The following is a 24,127-nucleotide window of genomic DNA, read 5'->3' on the forward strand; positions in this document are numbered from 1 at the left end:
GTATAGAGAAATCTGGGGAAACGGTTAAGTTTCGGATCCAAAAAGGAGATTCAGGCAAGAAGGCAAAAACGTAAGTTCGCCGAGGAAACATGCCAAGTACCTCCAGAAGTTTGTAAGTGAAAATACAAATGTAATATTGAAGAAAAATGCTCCTTTGTTTTTCAAATGCAAAGTGTAAATTAGAGATTATAAGGACAAACCAGGTGATATCACGACTACATCTAGCATAAAATAGTGAGAAGGAAACAAATCACTGAAGATTTGTCAGCATTTGGTGAACTTTATAAGGATACGCTTTCATACTGGGTTTCACAACCACACCACCCACAACTGAGCTCCTAAATACTCAGCTGAATTTTGGAATCCTCAGCACTATGCTCTAAATTGAAAGTGTACTTTTTACATTTTACCTGTACTTTCAGGAAGAAAATTCAGTGTCACTTAAGTCCCTCAAAATCAAGAGATCAAAAAACTCTGTCAGTGCCTGAAAAAAATCTAGAATATGTTGTCATCAGGAATCAGTGAACATCAATCTTAGAATGATTGTTTTAAATCAACAGCAATGGATTATTTATAGACTTGGTGATTGAATGCAGATATTTATATTTGGTAACTGATGCTGCTGTTGAGTTGCTAAGTTGTGTCCAACTCTTTTGCAATCCCATGGAATGTAGCCCACCAGGCTCCTCTGTCCATGGGATTTCCTAGGCAAGAATACTGGAGTGGGTAAATTTGGCAACTACTTGTTGCCCAAGTATTGAACATTATATTTAATATAAAGAATAAACAGGATTTCATGAGGAATAGTAATATTAAAAACACAAAAGAAAAAAATCTGACATGGAAATCTATAATCCTGCTGAATTTCATTATAATTACCCACCTTTTTTTCTAGGATACCTATATATAGAATACAGATACACAGAGAGACAGCAGTTTTCTTTGGAGCTTATACATATATAAATATATAGATTTATCTTTTGAATTTGTTAAAAAAAAAATGTTTATTATGGGATTTCCCAAGCAGGAATACTGGAGTGGGTAGCTGTTTCCTTCTGCAGGGGATCTTTCTGACCTGGGGATCAAACCCAGGTCTCCTGCATTGCAGCCATATTTTTTACCATCTGATCCACTTGGGAAGCATTTTCTTTATACATATACATTACTTATATGCGTGAAAAATATTTAAAGACATGAAGATGATCTTACAATTCTATATAGATTTTAGATTCAAGCAGATAAAAATTTGAAATATAGCTTGTTCCCAGTATTTCTTTCATTTTTTGCTTAGACATAATATAATTGTAATAGCATACTGGAACAACAAAAGTGAAAGCTTATGGATATTTGTTGTTGTTATCGCTAAATCCTGTCCTACTCTTTTGCAATCCTATGGACTATAGCCCTCCAAGCCCCTCTGTCCATGGGATTCCCCAGCCAAGAATACTAGGGTGGGTTGCCATTTCCTTCTCCAGGGAATCTTCCCAACCCAGGGATAGAACCCAGGTCTCCTGCATTGGCAGACAGATTCTTTACCATCTGAACTGCCAGGGAAACCCTCTGGATATTTATCTTCTGTTCTTAAAATACCATATAGTAAAAATATCATTTGACATTATGTGATTTTATTTTTTAGAAGAGTAAATGGCAGAGTTATTTTTCTTAGTAGCATTGTTTCTTAAAAACAAAAACACCAAAATATTCTCGATTGGTTTTATAAAGCAAATAAAGCAGAGCAAAACTCACACTTCCCACTTCAGTTTTAAATGATGCTCCAACTGCTCTGCTTAGCTCCACTGTGTGTGGTACTCTGCCACCTGGTGGCGGCTTGTGAAACATCTAGACGGTGAGCTTGCGCCTTCTGTTTCTTTTTCCCTTTACCCTCTCCTTTACAGAACTAATGGATTAAACTTCAATTTGACAATATGCCTGTTGCTGTGGGAACACTGGCTACTTCATGTGACTTACTAATTTGCTCTTGCCTAATTTCAAAGCATCAGTACAAATTAGCTGCAAGATTAACAGGAGGCTTGAATAAATTATTGGCAATTGTTAAGTAAAATGAAGTTAGTTAAAATTTCTCCATCTCTGCATAGTGCTTTTCTCCAAGGAGTGAGGAACCGCTTATTTAAATCTTACCATATTCCTCAAAATAGGTAGGGGTATATATTAAATCATGAAAAGCCAAAGAACAAAGGAATTCATTAAATGAATATAATGAGACAGCATTTCCACATATTAATGTGAACATTCCTGCTGCTACATCACAGAGAAATGAACTTAGCAGACAGTTTTAGATGTCATTTCTGTCAACACATCTCATGGATGGGGTAAACTGCTAGATCCAACCTTTGAATAATGATCACTTAGTGATTATTATACACTGATGAGTCATTTCATAATTATTTAAAAAAATAGCAACTTTCTGTGATGAACACATGTAGGGTTCAGAATGTAATTTCTAAATGCCAGGAAATCAGATCTCTTTGACTGAGAATGTCACACACACACACACACACACACGGGAATATTACTCAGCCATAAAGAAGAACAAAATCTTGCCATTTGCAACAATGTTGATGGAATTTCAGGACATTATGCTAAGTGAAATAAGTCAGAGAAAGACAAATATTGTATGAGCTCACTTATACATGAGCTTCCCTGGTGGCTCAGATGATAAAGAATCCTTCTGGAATGTGGGAGACCTGGGTTTGATTCCTGGGTTGGCCAGGTCCCCTGGAGAAAGGAATGGATACTCACTCCAGTATTCTGGCCTTGAGAATTCCATGGACAGAGGAGCCTGGCGGGCTACAGTCTATGGGATTGCAAAGAATCAGACACAACTGGGCAACTTTCACTTTCACTCATAGGAGAAATCTAAAAGCAAAACCAAAATCCCTCAAATCAAGCTTATAGGTACAGAAAACAGATGGTGGTTGCTAGAGGCAGGAGGTAAGGGAGGGGTGGAGGAAATAGGTGAAGGAGATTAGAGGATACAAACTTCCAATTATAAACAAAATAAGTCATGGGATGTAATATACAGTATGGTGACTATAGTTAACAATACTGTAGTGCATATTTGAAAGTTGCTGGGACTTCCCTGGTGGCTCAGTGGTAAAGAATCCACCTGCCAATGCAGGAGACAATGGTTCGATCCCTGATCTGGGAAGATCCCACATACCACGGAGCAGCTAAGCCCATGTGCCACAACCACTGAGCCTGTGCTCTGCAATGAGTAGTCACCACAATGAGAACTGGAGAGTAGCCCCAGCTTGCTGTAACTAGAGAAAAGCCTGTGCAGCAACAAAGACCCTGCATAGCCAAAAAGAAATGCATTTTTAAAAAGAAAGAAAGTTGCTAGGACAGTAAATCTTAAAAGTTATCACAACAACAACAAAAACTTTGTAACTATATATGGTGATGCATGTTAACTAGACTTATTGTTATCATTTCACAACATATATAAATATATAACCATCATGTTATACACTTGAAACTAATGTAATATGTCAATTATACATCAATTAAAGGAACCAAACTATATTAAAACAATTGGGAACATATTTGTTAGAAACCAACAATGGGCATTAGTGTTTGGGGCATAGACTTCGATTACTGTGATATTGAATGGTTTGCCTTGGAAACGAACAGAGGTCATTCCATCGTTTTTGAGATTCCACTCAAGTACTACATTTTGTACTCTTTTGTTGACCATGAGGGATTTTCCATTTCTTTTAAGGGATTCTTACCCACAGTAGTAGATATAATGGTCATCTGAATTAAATTCACCCATTCTGGTCCATTTTAGTTAACTGATTCCTAAAATGTCCATGTTCACTCTTGCCATCTTCTGTTTGACCACTTCCAATTTACCGTGATTCATGGACCTAACATTCCAGGTTCCTATGCAATATTGTTCTTTACAGCATTGGATTTTACTTCCATCACCAGTCACATCCACAACTGGGTATTGTTTTCACTTTGGCTCAGCCTTGTCATTCTTTCTGGAGCTATTTCTCCACTCTTCTCCAATAGCATACTGGGCACCTACTGATCTGGGGAGTTCATTTTTCAGTGTCATATCTTTTTGCCTTTTCATACTGTTCATGGGGTTCACAATACAAGAATACTGAAGTGGTTTGCCATTCCCTTCTCCAGTGGACCATGTTTTATCAAGGCTGTATATTGTCACCTTGCTTATTTAACTTATATGCAGAGTACATCATGTGAAATGCCAGGCTGGATGAAGCACAAGCTGGAATCAAGATTCCCAGGGGAAATACCAATAACTTCAGATACGCAGATGACACCACCACTATGGCAGAAAGCAAAGAGCCACTTGATGAAAGTAAAAGAGGAGAGTGAAAAAGCTGGCTTAAAACTCAACATTCAAGAAACTACGATCATGGCATCCGGTCCCATCACTTCATGGCAAATAGAGGGGGAAACAACAGAAACAGTGAGAGAGTTTATTTTCTTGGGTTCCAAAATCACTGCAGATGGTGATTGCAGCTGTGAAATTAAAAGATGCTTGCTTCTTGGAAGAAAAACTATGACCAACCTAGACAGCATATTAAAAAGCAGAGACCTTACATTTCTTTTCTTTTTTTTAATTTTATTTTATTTTTAAACTTTACAATATTGTATTAGTTTTGCCAAATATTGAAATGAATCCACCACAGGTATACATGTGTTCCCCATCCTGAACCCTCCTTCCTCCTCCCTCCCCGTACCCTCCCTCTGGGTCGTCCCAGTGCACCAGCCCCAAGCATCCAGTATCGTGCATCGAACCTGGACTGGCGACTCATTTCATACATGATATTATACATGTTTCAATGCCATTCTCCCAAATCTCCCCACCCTCTCCCTCTCCCACAGAGTCCATAAGACTGATCTGTACATCATTGTCTCTTTTGCTGTCTCGTACACAGGGTTATTGTTACCATCTTTCTAAATTCCATATATATGCGTTAGTATACTGTATTGGTGAGACCTTACATTTCTGACAAAGGTCCACCTTGTCAAAGCTATGGTTTTTCCAGTGGTCATGTCTGAATGTGAGTTGGACCATAAAGAAAGCTGAGCACCGAAGAATTGATGCTTTTGAACTATGGTGTTGGAGAAGACTCTTGAGAATCCCTTGGACTGCAAGGAGATGCAACCAGTCAATCCTAAAGGAAACCAGTCCTGAATATTCACTGGAAGGACTGATGCTGAAGCTGAAGCTCCAATACTTTGGCTCCTGATGTGAAGAACTGACTCATTGGGAAAGACCCTAATGCTGGGAAAGACTGAAGCCAGGAGGAGAAGGGAATGACAGAGGATGAGATGGTTGGATGGCATCACCGACTTGATGGACATGAGTTTGAGCAAGCTCTGGGAGTTGGTGATAAACAGGGAAGCCTGGCATACTTCAGTCCATAGTGTCACAAAAAGTCAGACACGACTGAGTGACTGAACTGAACTGAACAATGGGCAAGGCATTGGAGATACAAAAATAAGGGAAATATAACTTTCTCCTTCAAGCAGTCAAAGTTCAGTAGGGTGATGGTGGTGGATATGTATGTGTGAGATTAATACATATCAAGCTTCCCCCCTCTCCTTTTTTTAGAAGATATGGTAACTATATACAATGAAATATTAGCCTTTTTATGGAAAAAAATGATTCCATTTGCATAAACATAGATGGATCTAGTGACTGTCATACTGAGTGAAGTAGGTCAGACACAGAAAGACAAATGTCACGTGATATCGCTTATATATGGAACCTAAAAAAAAATGGTACAAATAAACCTATTTACAAAAGAGAAATGAAGTCACAGACGTAGAAATCAAACTATGGTAGCCAGGGGGAAAGGAGTAAGAAGGATAAATTGGGAGATTCGGATTGACATATATGTACTAGGTAACCAGTAAGGACCCTGGGTCGGGAAGATCCCCTGGAGGAGGGCATGGCAACCCACTCCAGTGTTCTTGCCTGGAGAATCTCATGGACAGAGGAGCCTGGAGGGCTACAGTCCATAGCGTCCAGAGAGTCGGACATGACTGAAGCGACTTAGCACGCACACAGGCAAAGACCTACTGTATAGCACAGAGAGCTCTACTCAATACTCTGCGAGGACCTACATGGGAAAAGAACATAAAGAAGAGTGGGATATATTTATAACTGATGCACTTTGCTATACACCTGAAACTAACACAACATTGTAAATCAACTATTCTCCAATAAAAAAATTATTTTAAAGGTAAGTAAGGAAAAGTTGTTCTTTGATATGTATTATTAAAGAGAGGAAAACAAAGTGCTATGTAATGTACAGCATTACAGAGTAGTATAGCTATGGCAAAACAGAGATGGAAGGAGTTAATTCTGGTATGGGCTATCTAGAAAGCTTCTCAGAAGAGGCAACACTTGAGCTGGGCCTTGATTGATACGTAGAATTTAAAGAGCACAGAAGAACCTAGCAACCACACAACAGTGACCATAACACAAAGTCTTTAATAGTGTTACTGGGAGGAAAACCCTGCGAGGAGAGGGACTTTGTTTTGTCTTTATGTGACTGACACATAGTAGGCACTCGATGTTTTCCAAGTAAATAAATAATAAAACCATTGTGCAGTTTTTGCATACATGTATGAATGGCAAGTAAACAATTTGGTCACTGGCAGATTTCACTTTTCCTCTTGAATGACATATTTGGAGGAAAGACTCTTTTCAGTTATCCTTGGAATAGCTAGAGAAAGTAGGCCATTTCTATGATAGTCAGCTGTGCAAAAAGTTTTGACAGAAATATCTGAAAAAATGTATATAGGAAGAGAAAGAAATTCCTAGAGTATTTAAATAATCTGCTGCTTTTTTGGAAAATGAACCAAAGAGAACATCCCAGAAATAATAAAAATATAAATAAAAATAATTATAAGATGTGTAAGTGTAAGATGTCAGCATGAAAAATAATAACTGAGGCCATTTGGACAAATGGAATATACCCTTCTTGAGTTAGACTTTATAGATTTCAAAGTTGTGGAACTCACGTTTGAAAAAAGTGTTCTTTATAAACATAAAAGACTAAAATTTGAAAAAAAAATTAAAAAACATAGTCTTTACAATATAAAACTTAGTGGGGCAAGCTAGACTGTAAATTAGAAGGAATTAATTTACTGAAAGATAACCTGAATACATGACACAGAATGAAGCACATAAACAGATGGGGTGGGAGAGGAGGTAGATGAAAAGGGTGAGAGAGATGGAAAATAGATAAAGTAGGTCCAGTGTATATGACCAACAGCAGTTTCATAAGGAGAGACTAGAGATGAGGAGCAGCATGAAATCCAGACTTTAGTTAATAATTCTGTTTAAAAATTGGCTCCTCAATTGTAACTAAAGCAACACAATAACTTAAGTGGGAAACTGTGCCAGGGAAGGGGGAAGTAGACAGATATATATGAGCTCTCTCTTTCCTTTTTCTTAATTTTTCTGTTAACCTAAAACTACTCTAAAAAAATAAAGCATATTTAAATAAATAAACAGTAACATATGCAATGGGTTAAAATTAAAGTTTAAATTGAACCATTTTAGAGGCAAAAAGAAAAAGGACTGAGAAATAAATACCTAGCAAAAAACAAATACATAAATATCCAGGACATTGAACATAAGCATGTGTAGGTATTAAAATTCTTTTGCAGTAAGAGAGGATGCTAAGGAGTGAGTGGGGTTTCCCTGTGGCACTAGTGGTAAAGAACCCACCTGCCAGTGCAGGAGACATAAGAGCTGTGGGTTCAATCCCTGGGTTGGAAAGATCCTCTGGAGGAGGGCATGGCAACCCACTCCAGTATTCTTGCCTGGAGAATCCCATGGACAGAGGAACCTGGTGGGCTACAGTCCTTAGGGTCGCTAAGAGTTGGATGTGACTGAAGTGACTTACCACGGCATGGCAAGGAGGGAGTGGGATTCGGTGTCTTCTCGGGCCCAGGGCAGCACCCGGTCTCTCTTCTCTACCAATCTAAAAGGTCCAGGGTAATTCTGTTTCCTTAGATAAAGCAGTTAGGCGGCAAATGTGGACTCTCTTCCAGAGTCTTATGCATATGCTGTTTACTGAATCTTTATTTTTTTATTGAATATAGTTGATTGACAATGTTGTGTTAATTTCTGCTGTATGGTAAAGTGACTCAGTTATACACATATATACATTCTTTTCCATTATGGTTTGTGCCAGGATATTGAATATAGCTCCCTCTGCAATACGGTAGGATCCTGTTGTTTATCAAATCTTTAGAATACATAGTTCCCTCAGGGGGCAGGTTGAATAAGTAAAGGAAAGTCAATGGATTACAAGCCCTTTAGAGAGATTTTTGAACAAGAGAACACATAGTCATTCCACCCCAGGCTGCTGTTCTCCATACACACAGCCTTTTCCTACAATTCCTGTGTATAGGGATTATTTGTAAAAATTTGTTTCTCTTCTCTTTCCATCTACCTGCCTGACAAGTATTTCCATATTCTACTCATTAAATTAGAAGAAATGTTCCAGATATTCTGAGGCCATACGTTTTTTCTCCCCATATTCCCTCCTGGCAAGACTGCTGTATGTGTTAGTATATAAGAATGTGTACTGCACAGCTTCAAGGAGTGCCATTCACATTGTCAAACACAGGGAATGCCTCTTCCCCCCGGAGTTTATACAGAGTTCAACTTACACAGCTGTCCATGTGGCCGTTCCTCCTGGCAGCTGTTTTAGACCTAAGGAAAAGGACAGTGACTTAACTAATTAATATATTGGAAACACTGGTCTACCTCCATGCTAGGCCACAAGGCCCTTCACATTTGCTTTTCAACCAGTTTGACTCATTTCATACCACATGTTGTATCTCAGCTTTAATGGAATATTTACCATCACTGAATACATCGTGTTCTTTGGTGCCTCAATTATACACACATTCCTTCTGACAACAGGAATTTTTCTTGGATTTTTTCTGTCAAGTGAACTTGTTTCTTGGCCTTTAAGACCTAAACAAAATGGTATCCCCTTGAATTGGACTTGTAGTATTTCCTTGCCTAGAATCCATTATTCTTGTCTCTAAGTTCTTTTTTTTTTTAATATAGGATTTAAAATTTTCATTTAAATTTTTATTTGAGTATAACTGATTTATAATCTTGTGTTTGTTTCAGGTGTACAGCAAAGTGAATTTATACATATATCCATACATGTATATTGGAGAAGGAAACGGCAACCCACTCCAGTATTCATGCCTGGAAAATCCCATGGACCGAGGAGCCTGGTAGGCTACAGTCCATGGGGTTGCAAAGAGTTGGACACAACTGAGCGACTTCTCTCTCTTATATATATATACACACACACATATATATATAATATAGAGATATACATGTATCTATACATATCCACTTTTTTAGATTCTTTTCCCATATAGGCCATTACAGAATATTGAGTAGAGTTCCCTGTGCTACACAATAGGTCCTTATTAGTCATATATTCTCTATATAGTAGTATGTATGTGTCAATCCCAGTCTTCAATTTATCGCTCTTCTCCTTACCTACCAATAACCATAAGTTTATTTTTACATCTGTAATTCTATTTCTGTTTTGTAGATAAGTTAATTTGTAGCCTTTTTTAAGATTCCACACATAAGCAATATCATGATATTGTATTTCCCTTTGTCTTACTTACTTCACTCTAAGACTTACTTCACTCTAAGTTCTTATAAGAGTATGTATTATAGCAGTGATCCTCAAATATTGTTGGCTAGATATTTACCCCCAAAGAATTTTTAAAACTCTGTACCTAATATAAAAAATTTATTTGCATTTTATGTATAAGTTTAAATCACTACCAAGGATATAATTTCTAACACATTAAAACATCAGCTCTTTATAGTAAATGTATGCCATCACTTTCTAAAATATAGCCAAAATACTCCCAATATCTGTCTTAGGTCAGGTTCTTGCAGAAGACACCATTCTGGTGCAAGTGATTTATTAAGCAGGAGCTCCCAGGAGAAATGGGGAAGGGAGTGGGAAAAATATGATAGGGTTCAGGTGAAGTCCAAACCTCAGCCTGATGGGAAGCTTAAATGGCAATTGCACATCCAAGTTTATCCCATTTCTGGGCAACAGAATTGTCTTTTGAAGCTCTGCACTTGTCATTATTGGCTGTGAGACAGGGAGTATGTATGTGGTGGGGGTGGAGGGTAAAGGACAGGAAACAGACTTCCAGGCATTTTTTCCCTCTGCTTTAGAATGAAGAGGCTGCAGCAGCCTAAAGCAAGAGCAGCAAAGCATACAAACTGGGAGGCAAGGGGCAATACTAAGTCGAGGGAGCTGTGGCTATCTGGATGGGTTCCAAACCTATCCTCAAGAATACCCCACCGTGTGATATCATTAATTATAAAAATACACTAGACTTCTAATTCTCAAAGATGAAGTAGATACACTTTTTCCTACTCCCTCCATTAAATGCAGCTAAAAACTCTGCACAGGGAATTCCCTGGATGTCCAGCAATTAGGACTCAGCAATTTCACTGCAGGGCTCCAGGTTCAATTCCTGGTCAGGGAACTAAGATCCCATAAGCCACACAGCATGGCCAAAAAATAAAAACTCTGGACACTACATATAAAACAAACATAACAAGACTCTGAAAAGTGACAAGGGAAAGGTAGACCAGCTAGGGATTTGGGAACCTCAAGAACAACACAGTCATGAGTTCCCTGGCTTTTTGCTTGACCTCACATATCCCAGACTGGGCTCTAGAAATGCCAGCAACCTGGAAATGCAGATGGGCACAAACAAACAAAAAAACACAACAAAAGTCTGCTTTCTCTAGCCAAAGAACCAGGAAATAGTCAAACAAGAGAAAACTTCTGAAAAGTAATAGCTGTACTGGAGAGGCCCAGCAGTTATTCAGAGTGTAGGAGACAGACCAGGCCAGGAGAGGCAGGAGTCATTGTCTCAGAAGGTAAGGCTCCTGGGATGGATGAGTTTAGCTAGGGTGTAGACAGGAATACAAGACGAAGGCCAAAGACAGAGACTTGGGAATGCCTACAGTGCTTTCCAGGTGGCGCTAGTGGTAAAGAACCTGCCTCCCAATGCAAGAGACATAAAGAGATGCGAGTTTGATCCCTGAGTCGGGAAGATCCCCTGGAGGAGGGCATGGCAACTTACTCCAGAATTCTTGTATGGAGAATCCCATGAACAGAGGAGTCTGGCAGGCTACAGTCTATGGTGTCAGAGAGTCAGACACGACTGAAGCGACTTAGCACGCACACACGCACAATGTCATTATCCTTTGGTTTCCAGCTAGAGAACAACTTGGGAGCTTTAAAAAAAATGTGCTTATCCCTGGACTTTCTCAGGTCTTTTGTGTTTTTCAACATTCTAAACATGATTCTAAGGTGCAAGAAATGTTGGAAAATGTTAAAAGTTTGGAGAGAAAAAGAACTGAGAAAGATTATAAATAGGGAAATGATTGAGAAGGCATTCAGGATGCTGATGAAAGGGCAAATTCAGGGAGAAGAGTGTTAACAGGCCAAGTGCTACAGGATGGCAAGGAGATGGAGGACTCTAAATGACTAAAGGAAATATTAGTTCTTACTTTAAAGGCCAAAGAGAGAGTTCAGAGCTGTGACAGAAAAAAAGGAGTAAACCTGGGCATATATCCAGACAAAACTATAATTTGAAAAGATACAGGCACCCCTATGTTCATAACAGCACTATTTACAATAGCCAAGACATGGAGACAACTTAAGTGTCCATTGACAGACAAATGGACACAGATTCGGTTTGGTACATATAGACGATGGAGTATTACTCAGCCATAATGAATGAAATACCATGTGCAGCAACAGGGATGGACCTAGAGATTTTCACTCTAAGTGAGGTAAAAAAGACAAATGCCTGTGATATCACTTATATGCAGAATCTAGATCACGACATGAATGAACTATGAAACGGAAATAGTCTCATAGAGATTCAGACTTGTGGTTGCCAAGGGGGAGAGGAGCGGGGGAGGGAAGGACTGGGAGTTTAGGATTAACAGAGGCAAACCGTTACATTTAGGATGAATATAGAAATTAACACAACATTGTAAATCAACTATACTTCAGTAAAAATTAAGAAAGAATAATAATTTTTTTAAAAATAGAAAAGAGGAATAAAGAAAAACCTCAACAGCAGCTTTGGAGCTTCCTGGATCCCATTCCTGATAAATTTTAGATGATAGCAGATAGTTATCAAGTTGATCAACTTTTAAAATGAGAGTATAAAATGGTATTTGTCAGAAGGAAAGCATCTGTGATGCAAATCTAAAAATAATTTATATGAAGACTTAGATAAATTATTGAAATATTAGGAAATGCCAAAACCACAACTCAGTGTTGACTACCTCATACAATTTTTATTTGATGTTCTGGTGTTTTTGTCTTTCAATTTATTAGCTCTATGGCTAACTAGTAATTTCTTTTTAAATATATATTTTTTATAATTTGATATTCTGAAAATACATTGTGAAATGTCTTCAACTTATAGTGAAAATAAATAGCAAAATAGTAATATATATGCAAAATTGTCTATTAAATGCTTTCACATTTTTATTTAACTTAGATGTCAGCACTCCTTTGGTATAAATATGGAAGGGATTAGAATTACTATTAAGCAGAAGAGGAAATGGAAGCCCTCAGAAATTGATTTGCTCAAGGACGTCCAACTTCTCTGTCGCAGTCAGAACTCAAACCAAGGCTTCTGATTCTTTGAGGCTTTTCACAGCACATTTGTTTATTGAAATTTCTGTGTCTTAAGTTATCATTTCTGACTGAGGATAGTGAAAAGCTATGCCCACCTGTTCCACAGAGGCTGTGCCAGTGGCAAGCTCTGGTTTACGAGAAATAATGGGGAAAGAAGGTATAAGTATTTTGTCCTGAACAAAAAAAGATATCAGTTGTTTTATTCACGGAGTCTAAAGAAAGGAAAAATCCTGTCCTTGGACTCCAGGAAAATAAGCAGCAAAGTGATCCCCTTGAAAGCTGTTGATTTCAAAGTGAAAACTAAGAAAAATGTTATGATTTTTACTCAAATATTCCTAATGTTAAGGTTCCCTTGGAATGGTATTATAGTTCTGTTTTGAAGTAGACACCGAAACTTAGAGGCATTAAAAAAAATCATAATTTTATTTTTGCAATGACTATGTGATTTAAAAAGATAGTATATGAGTAAATATTATACACAGTTGTTTTTAAAAGTTAAGAGTTTCCCTAAAATATAGAGAAAAGTTAAGAGTTTCCTTAAAATATAGAGAAAAGTTAAATCTTGCTTTTCTGAAAGTCTGATACACTCAACAAACTCTTATTAAGAGCAGCTTTATAATATCTATTAGAAACATCATTCTACCAAGACATTTTGGAACCAAATCTCAGTAATCTTCAGGGAAGATAGTATCACTGATTCCTGGATCATCATGGTCATTATTTTCAAGTTCTTTATCATGTTCTTCATTAACACGTTTGCCATGTGCTTTTCCTGGGTTCCTTTTTTTTTTACGAATATATGATGTATTAACTTTTTCTTTAGGTTGTGAAGTTGTAGAAACAGTTTCTTTTTCCAAAGCATGTTGTAGGCAGTGGTAAAACCTGTAAAGAAATAAAACACTTCTGTTATGTATCTGTGTGTTCTCAAAAAAATGACTGAAATATACCTCAAACATAAAATTACATAAATCTGGTATCTCATGTTAACCTTAAGATATGAAATAAATCACAGAAATAATGTGCTTCTTGTTTTTATGATTGCTTATTTATGAAAAGAAATGCATTTTCAGTTCTTTAAGAACAGTCTTGAAAACTGGATTGGAATCACCTCTTGACAACCTCTATCCTACCTAATTTCTATTCCAGATGTAGGAGTCAAACAAAGGTAAAAAAAAGAACAGAAATATTTTTCTTAAAAAAAAAATCATAACTGTAACAGAAGTCAATTTTAGAGAATTTGGAAAATATATGAAGTTACAGAATGACCTCCACATAATTACCTAAAAATAACCATTCTCAATATTTTTATTTTTTCCAGTTTATGAGCATATTCTGAATTAATACATCTGTCCATGTATACATACACCTGTCTTTTATACAATTGTGATATTACAGACAAAGTTTTACTTTGTTTTCTCAAATTTAATATTTATTGAAAACACTTTGCACATCACTAAATGAATTACAAAATAATACTTTTTTTTTGGTAGTATAACAAAATGGTAGTATAACATCATGTCACTTAGACTGTCCTTTATTTTCAAGTTTGCCCAATATAAACAATGTTATAAACATTTTGGAAATAATATGATCTGAGTTTTTAGCTATTTAGGATAGATACTTTGAAAGTAATTACATGGTTAAAAGGTATAAATATTTAAGGCTCTTGATAAATACTGTTTTCCAGAATGGGTATTCAAAAAAAATATGCTCCTAACAGCAGAACTTGAGACCACTTCATTCATACAGTGAATATTACATCAAAAACCGCTTGACTTTGATAGGTGATAAGGGTCTCTCATTATTTAAGTTTTTATTTCTTTGAAAGTGAACATTTTTTGTTTATTGTTATTTGAATTTTTTACTGTAAATTATTCTTCTCCTTTACTCATTTTTCCAGTGGAGGGTTTGTGTTCATTTTTGGCAGACACCGGAAAGCAGCAAGTGGCTTGGTTTGCTCCGTGTGCTTCACATCAGTGCTCCACTGGGAAAGCTGAGGTTGCTAATTTCAACCTCATTGAATCTTGAATTCCTCATTTACAAAACTAGCTGTTATCCTGTACCTAGCACGGTTGTTAGAGGGTTGGTTATATATGTAAGTACCTAGCACAGACCCTGGCACTGATTAAGTTCTCAAATGTGACTATTCTTACAGAATATAAACTCCATGACAACAAGGACTCCATTTATCTTGTCATCTGTTCTGTTATATTCTTAGCATGGAGTACAGTGCAGCCACACCTGGTTAAAAATATGCCCAATAAGTGAATAAATAACAACTGAACAAAAACGGTAAACATCCGAGGTGTTATCCTAGGTCCCAAATAAAATGATCTAAAAGTTGAGAACACTTCTGCCATTGTTGAGATCTTATCATGCTTTTAACAGTTCCGCTCAGTTGTGTCCGACTCTTGGGGACTCCATAGACTGCAGCACACCAGGCTTGCCTGTCTATTACCAACTCCCAGAGCTTGCTCAAACTCATGTCCATCGAGTCAGTGATGCCTTCCAACCATCTCATACTCTGTCATCTCCTTCTCCTTCTACCTTCAGTCTTTCCCAGCATCAGGGTCCTTTCCAATGAGTCAGTCCTTCACATCTGGTAGCCAATGTATTGGCGTTTCAGCTTCAGCATCAGTCCTTCCAATGAATATTCAGAACTGATTTCCTTTAGGATGGACTGGTTGGATCTCCTTGCAGTCCAAAGGACTCTCAGGTCTTTTCCAACACAGTTCAAAGGCATCAATTTTACGGTGCTCAGCTTTCTTTATGGTCCAACTCTCACATCCATACATGACTACTGGAAAAACCATAGCTTTGACTATAAGGACCTTTGTCAACAAGGTAATGTCTCTGCTTTTTAACATGCTGTCTAGGTTGGTCATAGCTTTTCTGCCAAGGAGTAAGCATCTTTTAATTTCATGGTTGCAGTCACCATCTGCAGTGATTTTGGAGGCCAAGAAAATAAAATCTGTTATTATTTACATTGTTTCCCCAACTATTTGCCATGAAGTGATAGGACCAAATGCCATGATCTTAGTTTCTTGAATGTTGAGTTTCAAGCTGGGTTTTTCACCCTCCTCTTTCACTTTCATCAAGATTCTTTAGTTACTCTTTGCTTTCTGCCAAAACGGTGGTGTCATTTGCATATCTGAAGTCATTGATATTTCTCCAGGCAAGCTTGATTCCAGCTTGTGCTTCATCAAACCCGGCATTTCACATGATATACTCTGCACATGAGTTAAATAAACAGGGTGACAATCTACAGCCTTGATCCTTTCCCAATTTGGATCCAGTCCATTGTTCCATGTCCAGTTCTAACTGTTGCTTATTGACCTGCATACAGATTTCTCAGGAGGCAGGTCAGGTGGCCTAGTATTCTCATCTCTTGAAGAATTTTCCACAGTTTATTGTGATCCACACAGCCAAAGGTTCTGAGGTAGTCAACAAAGCAGAAGTAGATGATTTTCTGAAACTCTCTTGCTTTTTCGATGATCCGATAGACGTTGGCAATTTGATCTCTGGTTCCTCTGCCTTTTCTAAATCCAGCTTGAAGATATGGAAATTCTCAGTTCATGTCCTATTGAAGAATTGCTTAGAGAATTTTGAGCGGTAGTTTGCTAGCGTGTGAGATGAATGTAATTGTGAGGTATTTTGAGCATTCTTTGGCACTGCCTTTCTTTGGGATTGGAATAAAAACTGACCTTTTCCAGTCCTGTGGCCACTGCTGAGTTTTCCAAATTTGCTGGCATACTGAGTGCAGCACTTTAATAGCATTATCTTTTAGGACTTGAAACAGGTCCATTGGAATTGCATCACCTCCACTAGCTTTGTTCGTAGTGATGCTTCCAAAGGCTCTCTTGACTTCAGAGTCCAGGATGTCTGGCTCTAGGTGAGTGATCATACCATCGTGGTTATCTGGGTCATGAAGATATTTTTTGTATAGCTCTTCTGTGTATTCTTGCCACCTCTTCTTAGTATCTTCTGCTTCTGTTAGGTCTATACCATTTCTGTCCTTTATTGTGCCCATCTTTGCATGAAATATTCCCTTGATATCATTAATTTTCTTGGAGAGATCTCTATTCTTTCTCATTCTATTGTTTTCCTCTATTTCTTTGCACTGATGACTGAGGAAGGCTTTCTTATCTCTCCTTGCTATTCTTTGGAACTCTGCATTCAGATGGGTATATCTTTCCTTTTCTCCTTTGCCTTTTGCTTCTCTTCTTTTCTCAGCTATTTGTAAGGCCTCATCAAACAACCATTTTGCCTTGTTGCATTTCTTTTTCTCTGAGATGATCTTGATCACTGCCTCCTGTACAATATCATGAACCTCTGTCCATAGTTTATCAGGCACTCTGTCTGTCAGATCTAGTCCCTTAAATCTATTTCTCACTTTCACTGTATAATCATAAGGGATTTGATTCAGGTCATACCTGAATGGTCTAGTGGTTTTCCCTACTTTCTTCAATTTAAATCTAAATTTTGCAATAAGGAGTTCATGATCTGAGCCACAGTTAGCTCTTGGTCTTGTTTTTGCTGACTGTATAGAGCTTCTCCATCTTTGGCTACAAAAAATACAATCAATCTGATTTTGGTATTGACCATCCGGTGATGTCCATGTGTAGAGTTGTCTATTGTGTTGTTGGAAGAGGGTGTTTGCTATGATCAGTGTTCTCTTGGCAAAACTCTGTTAGTCTTTGTCCTCCTTCATTTTGTATTCCAAGGCCAAGCTTGCGTGTTACTCCAGGTTATCTCTTGACTTCGTACTTTTGCATTCCAGTCCCCTATGATGAAAAGGACATGTTTTTTTGGTGTTAGTTCTAGAAGGTCTTGTAGGTCATCATAGAACCATTCAACTTTAGCTTCTTTGGCATTAGTGGTTGGGGCATAGACTTCAATTACTGTGATATTGAACGGTTTGCTTTGGAACCAAACAGAGATCATTATGTCCTTTTTGAGATTGCATCCAAGTACTGCATTTTGGACTCTTGTTGACTATGATGGCTATTCCATTTCTTCTAAGGGATTTTTGCCCACAGTAGTAGATATAATGGTCATCTGAATTAAATTTGCCCATTCTAGTCCATTTAGTTCACTGATTCCTAAAATGTCGATGTTCACCCTTGCCTTCTCCTGTTCGACTACTTTCAATGTACCTTGATTCACGGACCTAACATTCCACATTCCTATGCAATATTGTTCTTTACAGCATTGGACTTAATTTCATCACCAGTCCCATCCATAACTGGGCATTGTTTTTGCTTTTGCTCCATCTCTTCCTTCTTTCTGGAGTTATTTCTCCACTCTTCTTCAGTAGCATACTGGGTACCTACCTGGGGAGTTCATCTTTCAGTGTCATATCTTCTTGCCCTTTCATACTGTTCATGGGCTTCTCAAGGCAAGAATACTGAAGTGGTTTGCCATTCCCTTTTCCATCATGCTCTTATATCCTATTATAATAGGAGATTATGACAGGAAGTTTTTGACATCTACAGGATAGATTGCTATCTGAGCCAATTATGTTCTTTATTTTAATTCAATAAACAGGCTAAGTTCCACTTGCAAAAGCTCTAAAACTGCCCTTAGAAAACCAAGCTAATTGCCTCTTCCCAAATACTTCACACAATGCTAAGATATACCTAACATGATTACCACATTTCCTATCCATATTTTAAGAACTTATGTAATCACCACTATACATCTTGATATTTATCACCATTCTTGGCAGATAACTAGGGCTAAATGGTATTTCTAGAATGAATAAATCAATCTCAAAGAGGAAGGTACAGTGAAAGAGAAAACAGTACTTTAAGAATTAGAGCAAAAGGTTTTGAAAAATTTAAACTGATATTTATTTTAGATCCCATAACATGGTCACAACCTTTTCATTTAACATATTCCTTATATCCTTGCTTAACTGAAACCTGGTTCCCCACAAACACACCACTGCCTGCATTCCTGTCAAGTGGAGAATGCTTATTCTTTCAGTATCCTGCCCACCAGAGAGGTGAATGATAAGGTAAGAATTCACCTGCCTCACCAATACTTTTCCAGACTAAACTCCTTTATCAGCCCCTCAGATTATCTACCAATATTCTGTTCAGTCCTTTACACTCATGAAAACTTCTACACTTGGCCTGATCTTTGCCTCCAGGTCTTGCCATTATCCTGGGTGACTTCAATGATTGGTTTTCTTCTCATTTTCCACACTGCCTATATAGCATAGTTTTTAAAAATGCCTCAGTAGAATGACTTGCTTTATCTAAAACAAATCTAAGCATGCTACAAAACGGTATGAATCACCCTTATCTGATCATAAGAGGCTATTCATGATGTTCAACAGTCTCTCCCCAACCCTGCTCTTTAAACTTAGGTAACCAGGTCTTTTCTCTGGATTCTACTGTATTCCTAGAAAAAAGATAAGATTAAATTCCTTTTTTATGAGCACAGAGAATTAACAGCTGTGTAAAATACCTTGTTGACCACACTAAAAAGGTAATTAAAGAGGAATGGGTGTGTTACTTCTAATCTTCCATTAAACAACCTAAGAATTCAAAGCTATAATCCTTGGGGGACCAAAGAAAAAAGTGGTAAAAAGGAACAAAGACCTTTTCCATGTTGAGAGCCAAGAATACAATTTCAACTACTTTTTTTTCTTTGTTAAGGGAACTTTTAAAATGTCCTTTGGGAAACTATCTTACTCAATAAGGCAGAAATTTGTTTCTCAATTACATGTTTTCTTCTCATGCTATGACCCTTTACACAGCATTCCAAAGCCAGATTCTCAAAGTATATTTTTCTCAACTTTCAAAGGCAACAAAAAGAGCTGGGAGAATAAAAAGAAATACATGCTCAGGCAACTCTTTTTCTGCTCCTCTCCAAAGAAAAGCAAGTTGTCTTCCGTTTTTCCACCTCTGTAGTCAAGATTATCATGACACAGAGCAACTTGTATATAGTTCTCTTCATGACAGAACTTTTCAGACCAGCTCTGGGAAAACGAATTTTTGTTCTTCAGATCAGTTAGGGGACCATGGGCAATAAAAAGCTGGTATTTCTGACTTCTTAAATAGGAACATACAATTAATGAAATCTTAAGCACAACTTCATGTCCTTTTGCATGCGTGCATGTGTGTAAAGTTGCTTCAGTTGTGTCTGACTCGGTAATGCTATGGACTGCTTCTCCAGGCAAGAGTACTGGAGTGGGTTGCCGGGGGATCTTCCCAACCCAGGGACTGAACTCGCATCTGCTGTGTTTCAGGTGGATTCCTGTAACCCTGAGCCACTGGGGAAGCCCTCACACCCTTTTAGGCTTCTATTATTCACAAATAACAAAAGAAGACTATTCTCATATATTATGTATTTGGATTTTTAACTGATTTTAAACTCTAGCATTTTATTAAAAAACGTATGTGACAGAACCTGTGCCAGGTGCTAAAAACAAGTAAGAGATGGCCTGAGCCCTCAGGGAGCTCAGGGTTTGATGGGAGCGGCAGAGCTGTAAAGATACATTCAATGTGCCACGAAAAAGCTAAGATAAAACAGGAGAACATGGGGCACTCAGCTCCAAGAAAGATCAAGAAATCCTCCTTGGGGAAAAAAAACCCAAAGCCTGGGCTGAATCGCAAGGATGAATGAGAGCTGGCGAGGTGAATTCCTCCCTCTTCTGGCACAGAGAGGAATTATGAGAGGAAAAACTGAGGGGAGGGGACATCCAAGGAGAAACTACCAGAAAATGTATGTTTTCCCTTTATATTACTTACTTCTCTGACCATAAGTATATAGAGAATTGTGTGAGTTATTTATTTACCAGCTTTATTTCCATTAAAAAAAGTAAGACTTGACTCTTTCTTCTCCTCTATCCTCATTTCTATCTGCTGCCACGTTAGGATTATGCTCTGCAGGATCATTCCCATTCACCTTGCTACTTAGAGTCCTGTTACTTCTTACCCAGACTGTGTAGCAGGTCTATTCTGGTAGCCCCATCAGTAAGTCATCTTACATTCTTCCAGAATAATGACCTTAAGTCTGTGAAGCCATAAAAGTAGCACTATTTTTTTTTAAGTAGCACTACTGTTAGAACAAGTCTGTCAAATAAATTCAGCAAGCATTTATTAACCACTGTTTTCCTACCAGACACTCAGAAAATGATAAGAAACTGTACTTGCCTTTGGGGAGCTCAATATAATGTATTGACTTTTAAGTTCCTTTATTATTTATGATTAATTCAATAAAGTTATTGGGTTTCTACTCTATAAAGTTTTAGGATAAGAGATATTTAAAGTGTGGGTATGTATGGACATGTGTTTGGTTGGTATCTGTGTGTGGGGGGAGTTAGTCCTATTTAAAAGGTGACCATCTTGAAGTGGGGAAAAAAGACATGCATGCAATTAAATAAGTGTAATTCAATATGGTTCACATTTCTCTTTGCACTGAGGCATAACAGTAATAATGTTTGTAAATGTTAAGACTCTGAACCAAGGAAATTGTTAAAAAAGATTGAGACTAAGATAAGATATTAAGGAAAGGCTGCTGGGATATTTGGTTAGATATGTTCAATAGGTTACTAGATATATGGGCCCAGAACTTGGGAGATATTTGGAAGATCTACCGCAGGTGCCGGTAATGGTAAAGAACCCTCCTGCCAATGCAGGAGGCGTAAGAGATGTGGGTTCAATCCCTGAGTTGGGAAGATTCCCCTGGAGAAGGGCATCCACTTCTAGTACTCTTGCCTGGAGAATCCCTATGGACAGAGGGGCCTGGAGCGCTGCAGTCCATAGGGTCTCACAGAGTCGGACATGACTGAAGCGTCTTAGCAACCAGTGTCTGGGGAAGCTAAAGCAATGGGCCATGGGAGGAATCTTAGAGAACAATAGTATTTAACCAATAGGTAGAATAACAAGAGAAACCCAGAAGGAAGCTAAGAAAAAGCACCGGAAGGAAAGTAGCAAAGTGATGTCACACAAATGCTTACCAACAGGTGTAAGAAAAATGCTCAATGTCATTAATCATCAAGGAAATGCAAATCAAAATCATAATGAGATATCACCTCACACCTGCCAGGATGGCACTTATCAAAACAAAACAAAACAAAAGACAAGTGTTGGCAAGGACGTTGAGGAAAGGATGCCAATGAACTGTATAATGGCTAAAATTGTGAATTTTATGGTATGTATATTTTACCATAAAAAAGTAAAAAACAAAAAACCAACCATTAGAAATATTTACTTTTTTGCTCTAATTTGCTTAATTTTTATCAATATTATATGCCAATATACTTGGACTTTTTATTCTACATTTTATTTAACATTTATTTTCTTATTACACAGTTGGTGAGAAGAGGAACATGGCTAATTTCATCCAATCTAAGTCAGTCTTGATCTCTTATTAACAGCTACAAGCCCTCCTCTTGTAATTGGTAAATAAACCTCCAAAATTCCCATGTTTCACCTGGAAATCATTATAGATGAGATTATCTTACTCTTCCCATGAAGAAGTGGGCTTGGGAACAGTTTTTTATGAAAGAGACCTCTTGCTATTAAAATAATATTTTAACTTTTGATTATCACATTTCAAGAATATTTCTTGTTGCTAGAATGCTACTCATTAGGATTCTGACTTTTAAAACTTCTCTTATTACAGCTGTTTGAATTGTGAAACTTTGGTCCCATGACAAACCAATTTTATACTCAACATCTGATTGCAGAACTCATCACCTCCAGTGTTTAATTTTTCTCTTTTCCACATCAGAAGAGTAGCTCTTTTTCTGCATTTGGTTGAATATACAGCTGTTCCCCAAGGAGCTCCCTAATTTGTTCACTCTTTCTGAATTCACATGTAATCTTCTAATCAGTATCTTAAGACACTTTTTACCCTTCTTTAATTTTTCACTGATTTTATATGATGAGCATGACTCTCTTGATAGCAGCATGCACACTATAATCTCAAAACATATTTTTGAGTCAATGGATTTAAAGCATAATTTGATTTTATAGTTGGTGAACGTGGCTCAATTAACTTCACCAGGTGTATAGTTAGTTGATCCTGGGCTATATTTATAATCTTGTTGAAATTCAAGTAAGAAAACAGAGAAACTGATTTCCTACCTCCTACTTTTTCACCAACAGTCTCACAGTTACAATACTAACAAATGTAGCCAACTTTTGGAATGGTACCAATAAATACTGCAGCCTGGCACACTGCAGTCCATGGGGTTGCAAAGAGGTAGACACGACTTAGCAACTGAAAAACCACCAATAAATACCTATGTACAGTTCAAACTCTGTAGCCTGGTGGAATGGAGAAGGCAATGGCAACCCACTCCAGTACTCTCGCCTCGAAAATCCCATGGACGGAGGAGCCTGGTAGGCTATAGTCCATGGGGTCGCTAAGAGTCGGACACAACTGAGCGACTTCACTTTCACTTTTCACTTTCATGCATTGGAGAAGGAAATGGCAACCCACTCCAGTGTTCTTGCCTGGAGAATCCCAGGGACGGTGGAGCCTGGTGGGCTGCCGTCTATGGGGTCGCACAGAGTCGGACACGACTGAGGTGACTTAGCAGCAGCAGCAGCAGCCTGGTGGAATGGCTGGGTACCTTCAGTTACTTTCTTGAAATCACTTTTAATGCCCACAGACAGCCACAATATGTCATGAATTAATTAACTTATCTCCAATGTATCTTGGCTGATATAATTTATATGGCATTGCTGGGAGAACTGAGAAATAGTCACTTGCATAATTTTGTTAATTTTATGGTTCAAATAAGGAGCTCTGGCTGAAAAAGCCTGGATGGTGATACTGATGTAATTATAGGTTTATTCTCTGTATGAGTCAGTGAAGAAGGAGAAAGGCTATCCTAAGAATCATGACATGACACAGATGGGGCCTGTCATTCGATATATGCTGTCTAAAATATGCTAAAATTGTTAAGACAGATACAAGAAAACTGAAGCCAAGAGAGTTAAGTTGTGGTGGGTGTAGGATTTGAACTCGGTTCTGCCTCTGGAACCCAATTTTACCTCTTTCCATCATGCCACTCTGCAGCCAGAGTGGCTTCTGGCTTTAGCTGTTTCGTAAAAAACTCTAGGTATTAAAGAATGTTAAGGTATTAAAGAATGTTAAGCAGACGAGTTAAGCAAGAGGATTCCTTTTCATTTTACAGACAGGATTCTGATGGTAATACGGAGAATGGCTAAGCAGAGAGACACCCTGGAAACATTCTACTCTTAGATCAGTAGTCCTGAATGAAGAATGTGGCAGGAAGGGTGGGGAGAGAAGAATGAGTCAGGAGTGATTTCGGCAGTGATTGACTGGTTGTGAGGTGACCAAACGAGTGCTGCTGCTGCTGCTGCTAAGTTGCTTCAGTCGTGTCCGACTGC

At 37.9% G+C, this 24,127-nt stretch overlaps 1 protein-coding gene across 1 annotated transcript in view; it reads right to left on the reverse strand.

Moving 5' to 3' along the window:
* Window positions 1-13,144: 13,144 nt before the first annotated feature.
* TYW3 (tRNA-yW synthesizing protein 3 homolog (S. cerevisiae)) overlaps window positions 13,145-24,127 on the reverse strand; it is a 22,365-nt gene continuing 11,382 nt past the window's right edge. Inside the window, exon 6 of the mRNA XM_010849422.1 lies at window positions 13,145-13,631. Within this exon, the coding sequence (XP_010847724.1) occupies window positions 13,415-13,631 (217 nt within the window). The 3' untranslated portion in view covers window positions 13,145-13,414. The remainder of the gene's footprint in view (window positions 13,632-24,127) is intronic.

This window comes from Bison bison, unplaced genomic scaffold (assembly GCF_000754665.1).
Source record: "Bison bison bison isolate TAMUID 2011002044 unplaced genomic scaffold, Bison_UMD1.0 scf7180017864283, whole genome shotgun sequence".
Classification (NCBI taxonomy): domain Eukaryota; kingdom Metazoa; phylum Chordata; class Mammalia; order Artiodactyla; family Bovidae; genus Bison; species Bison bison.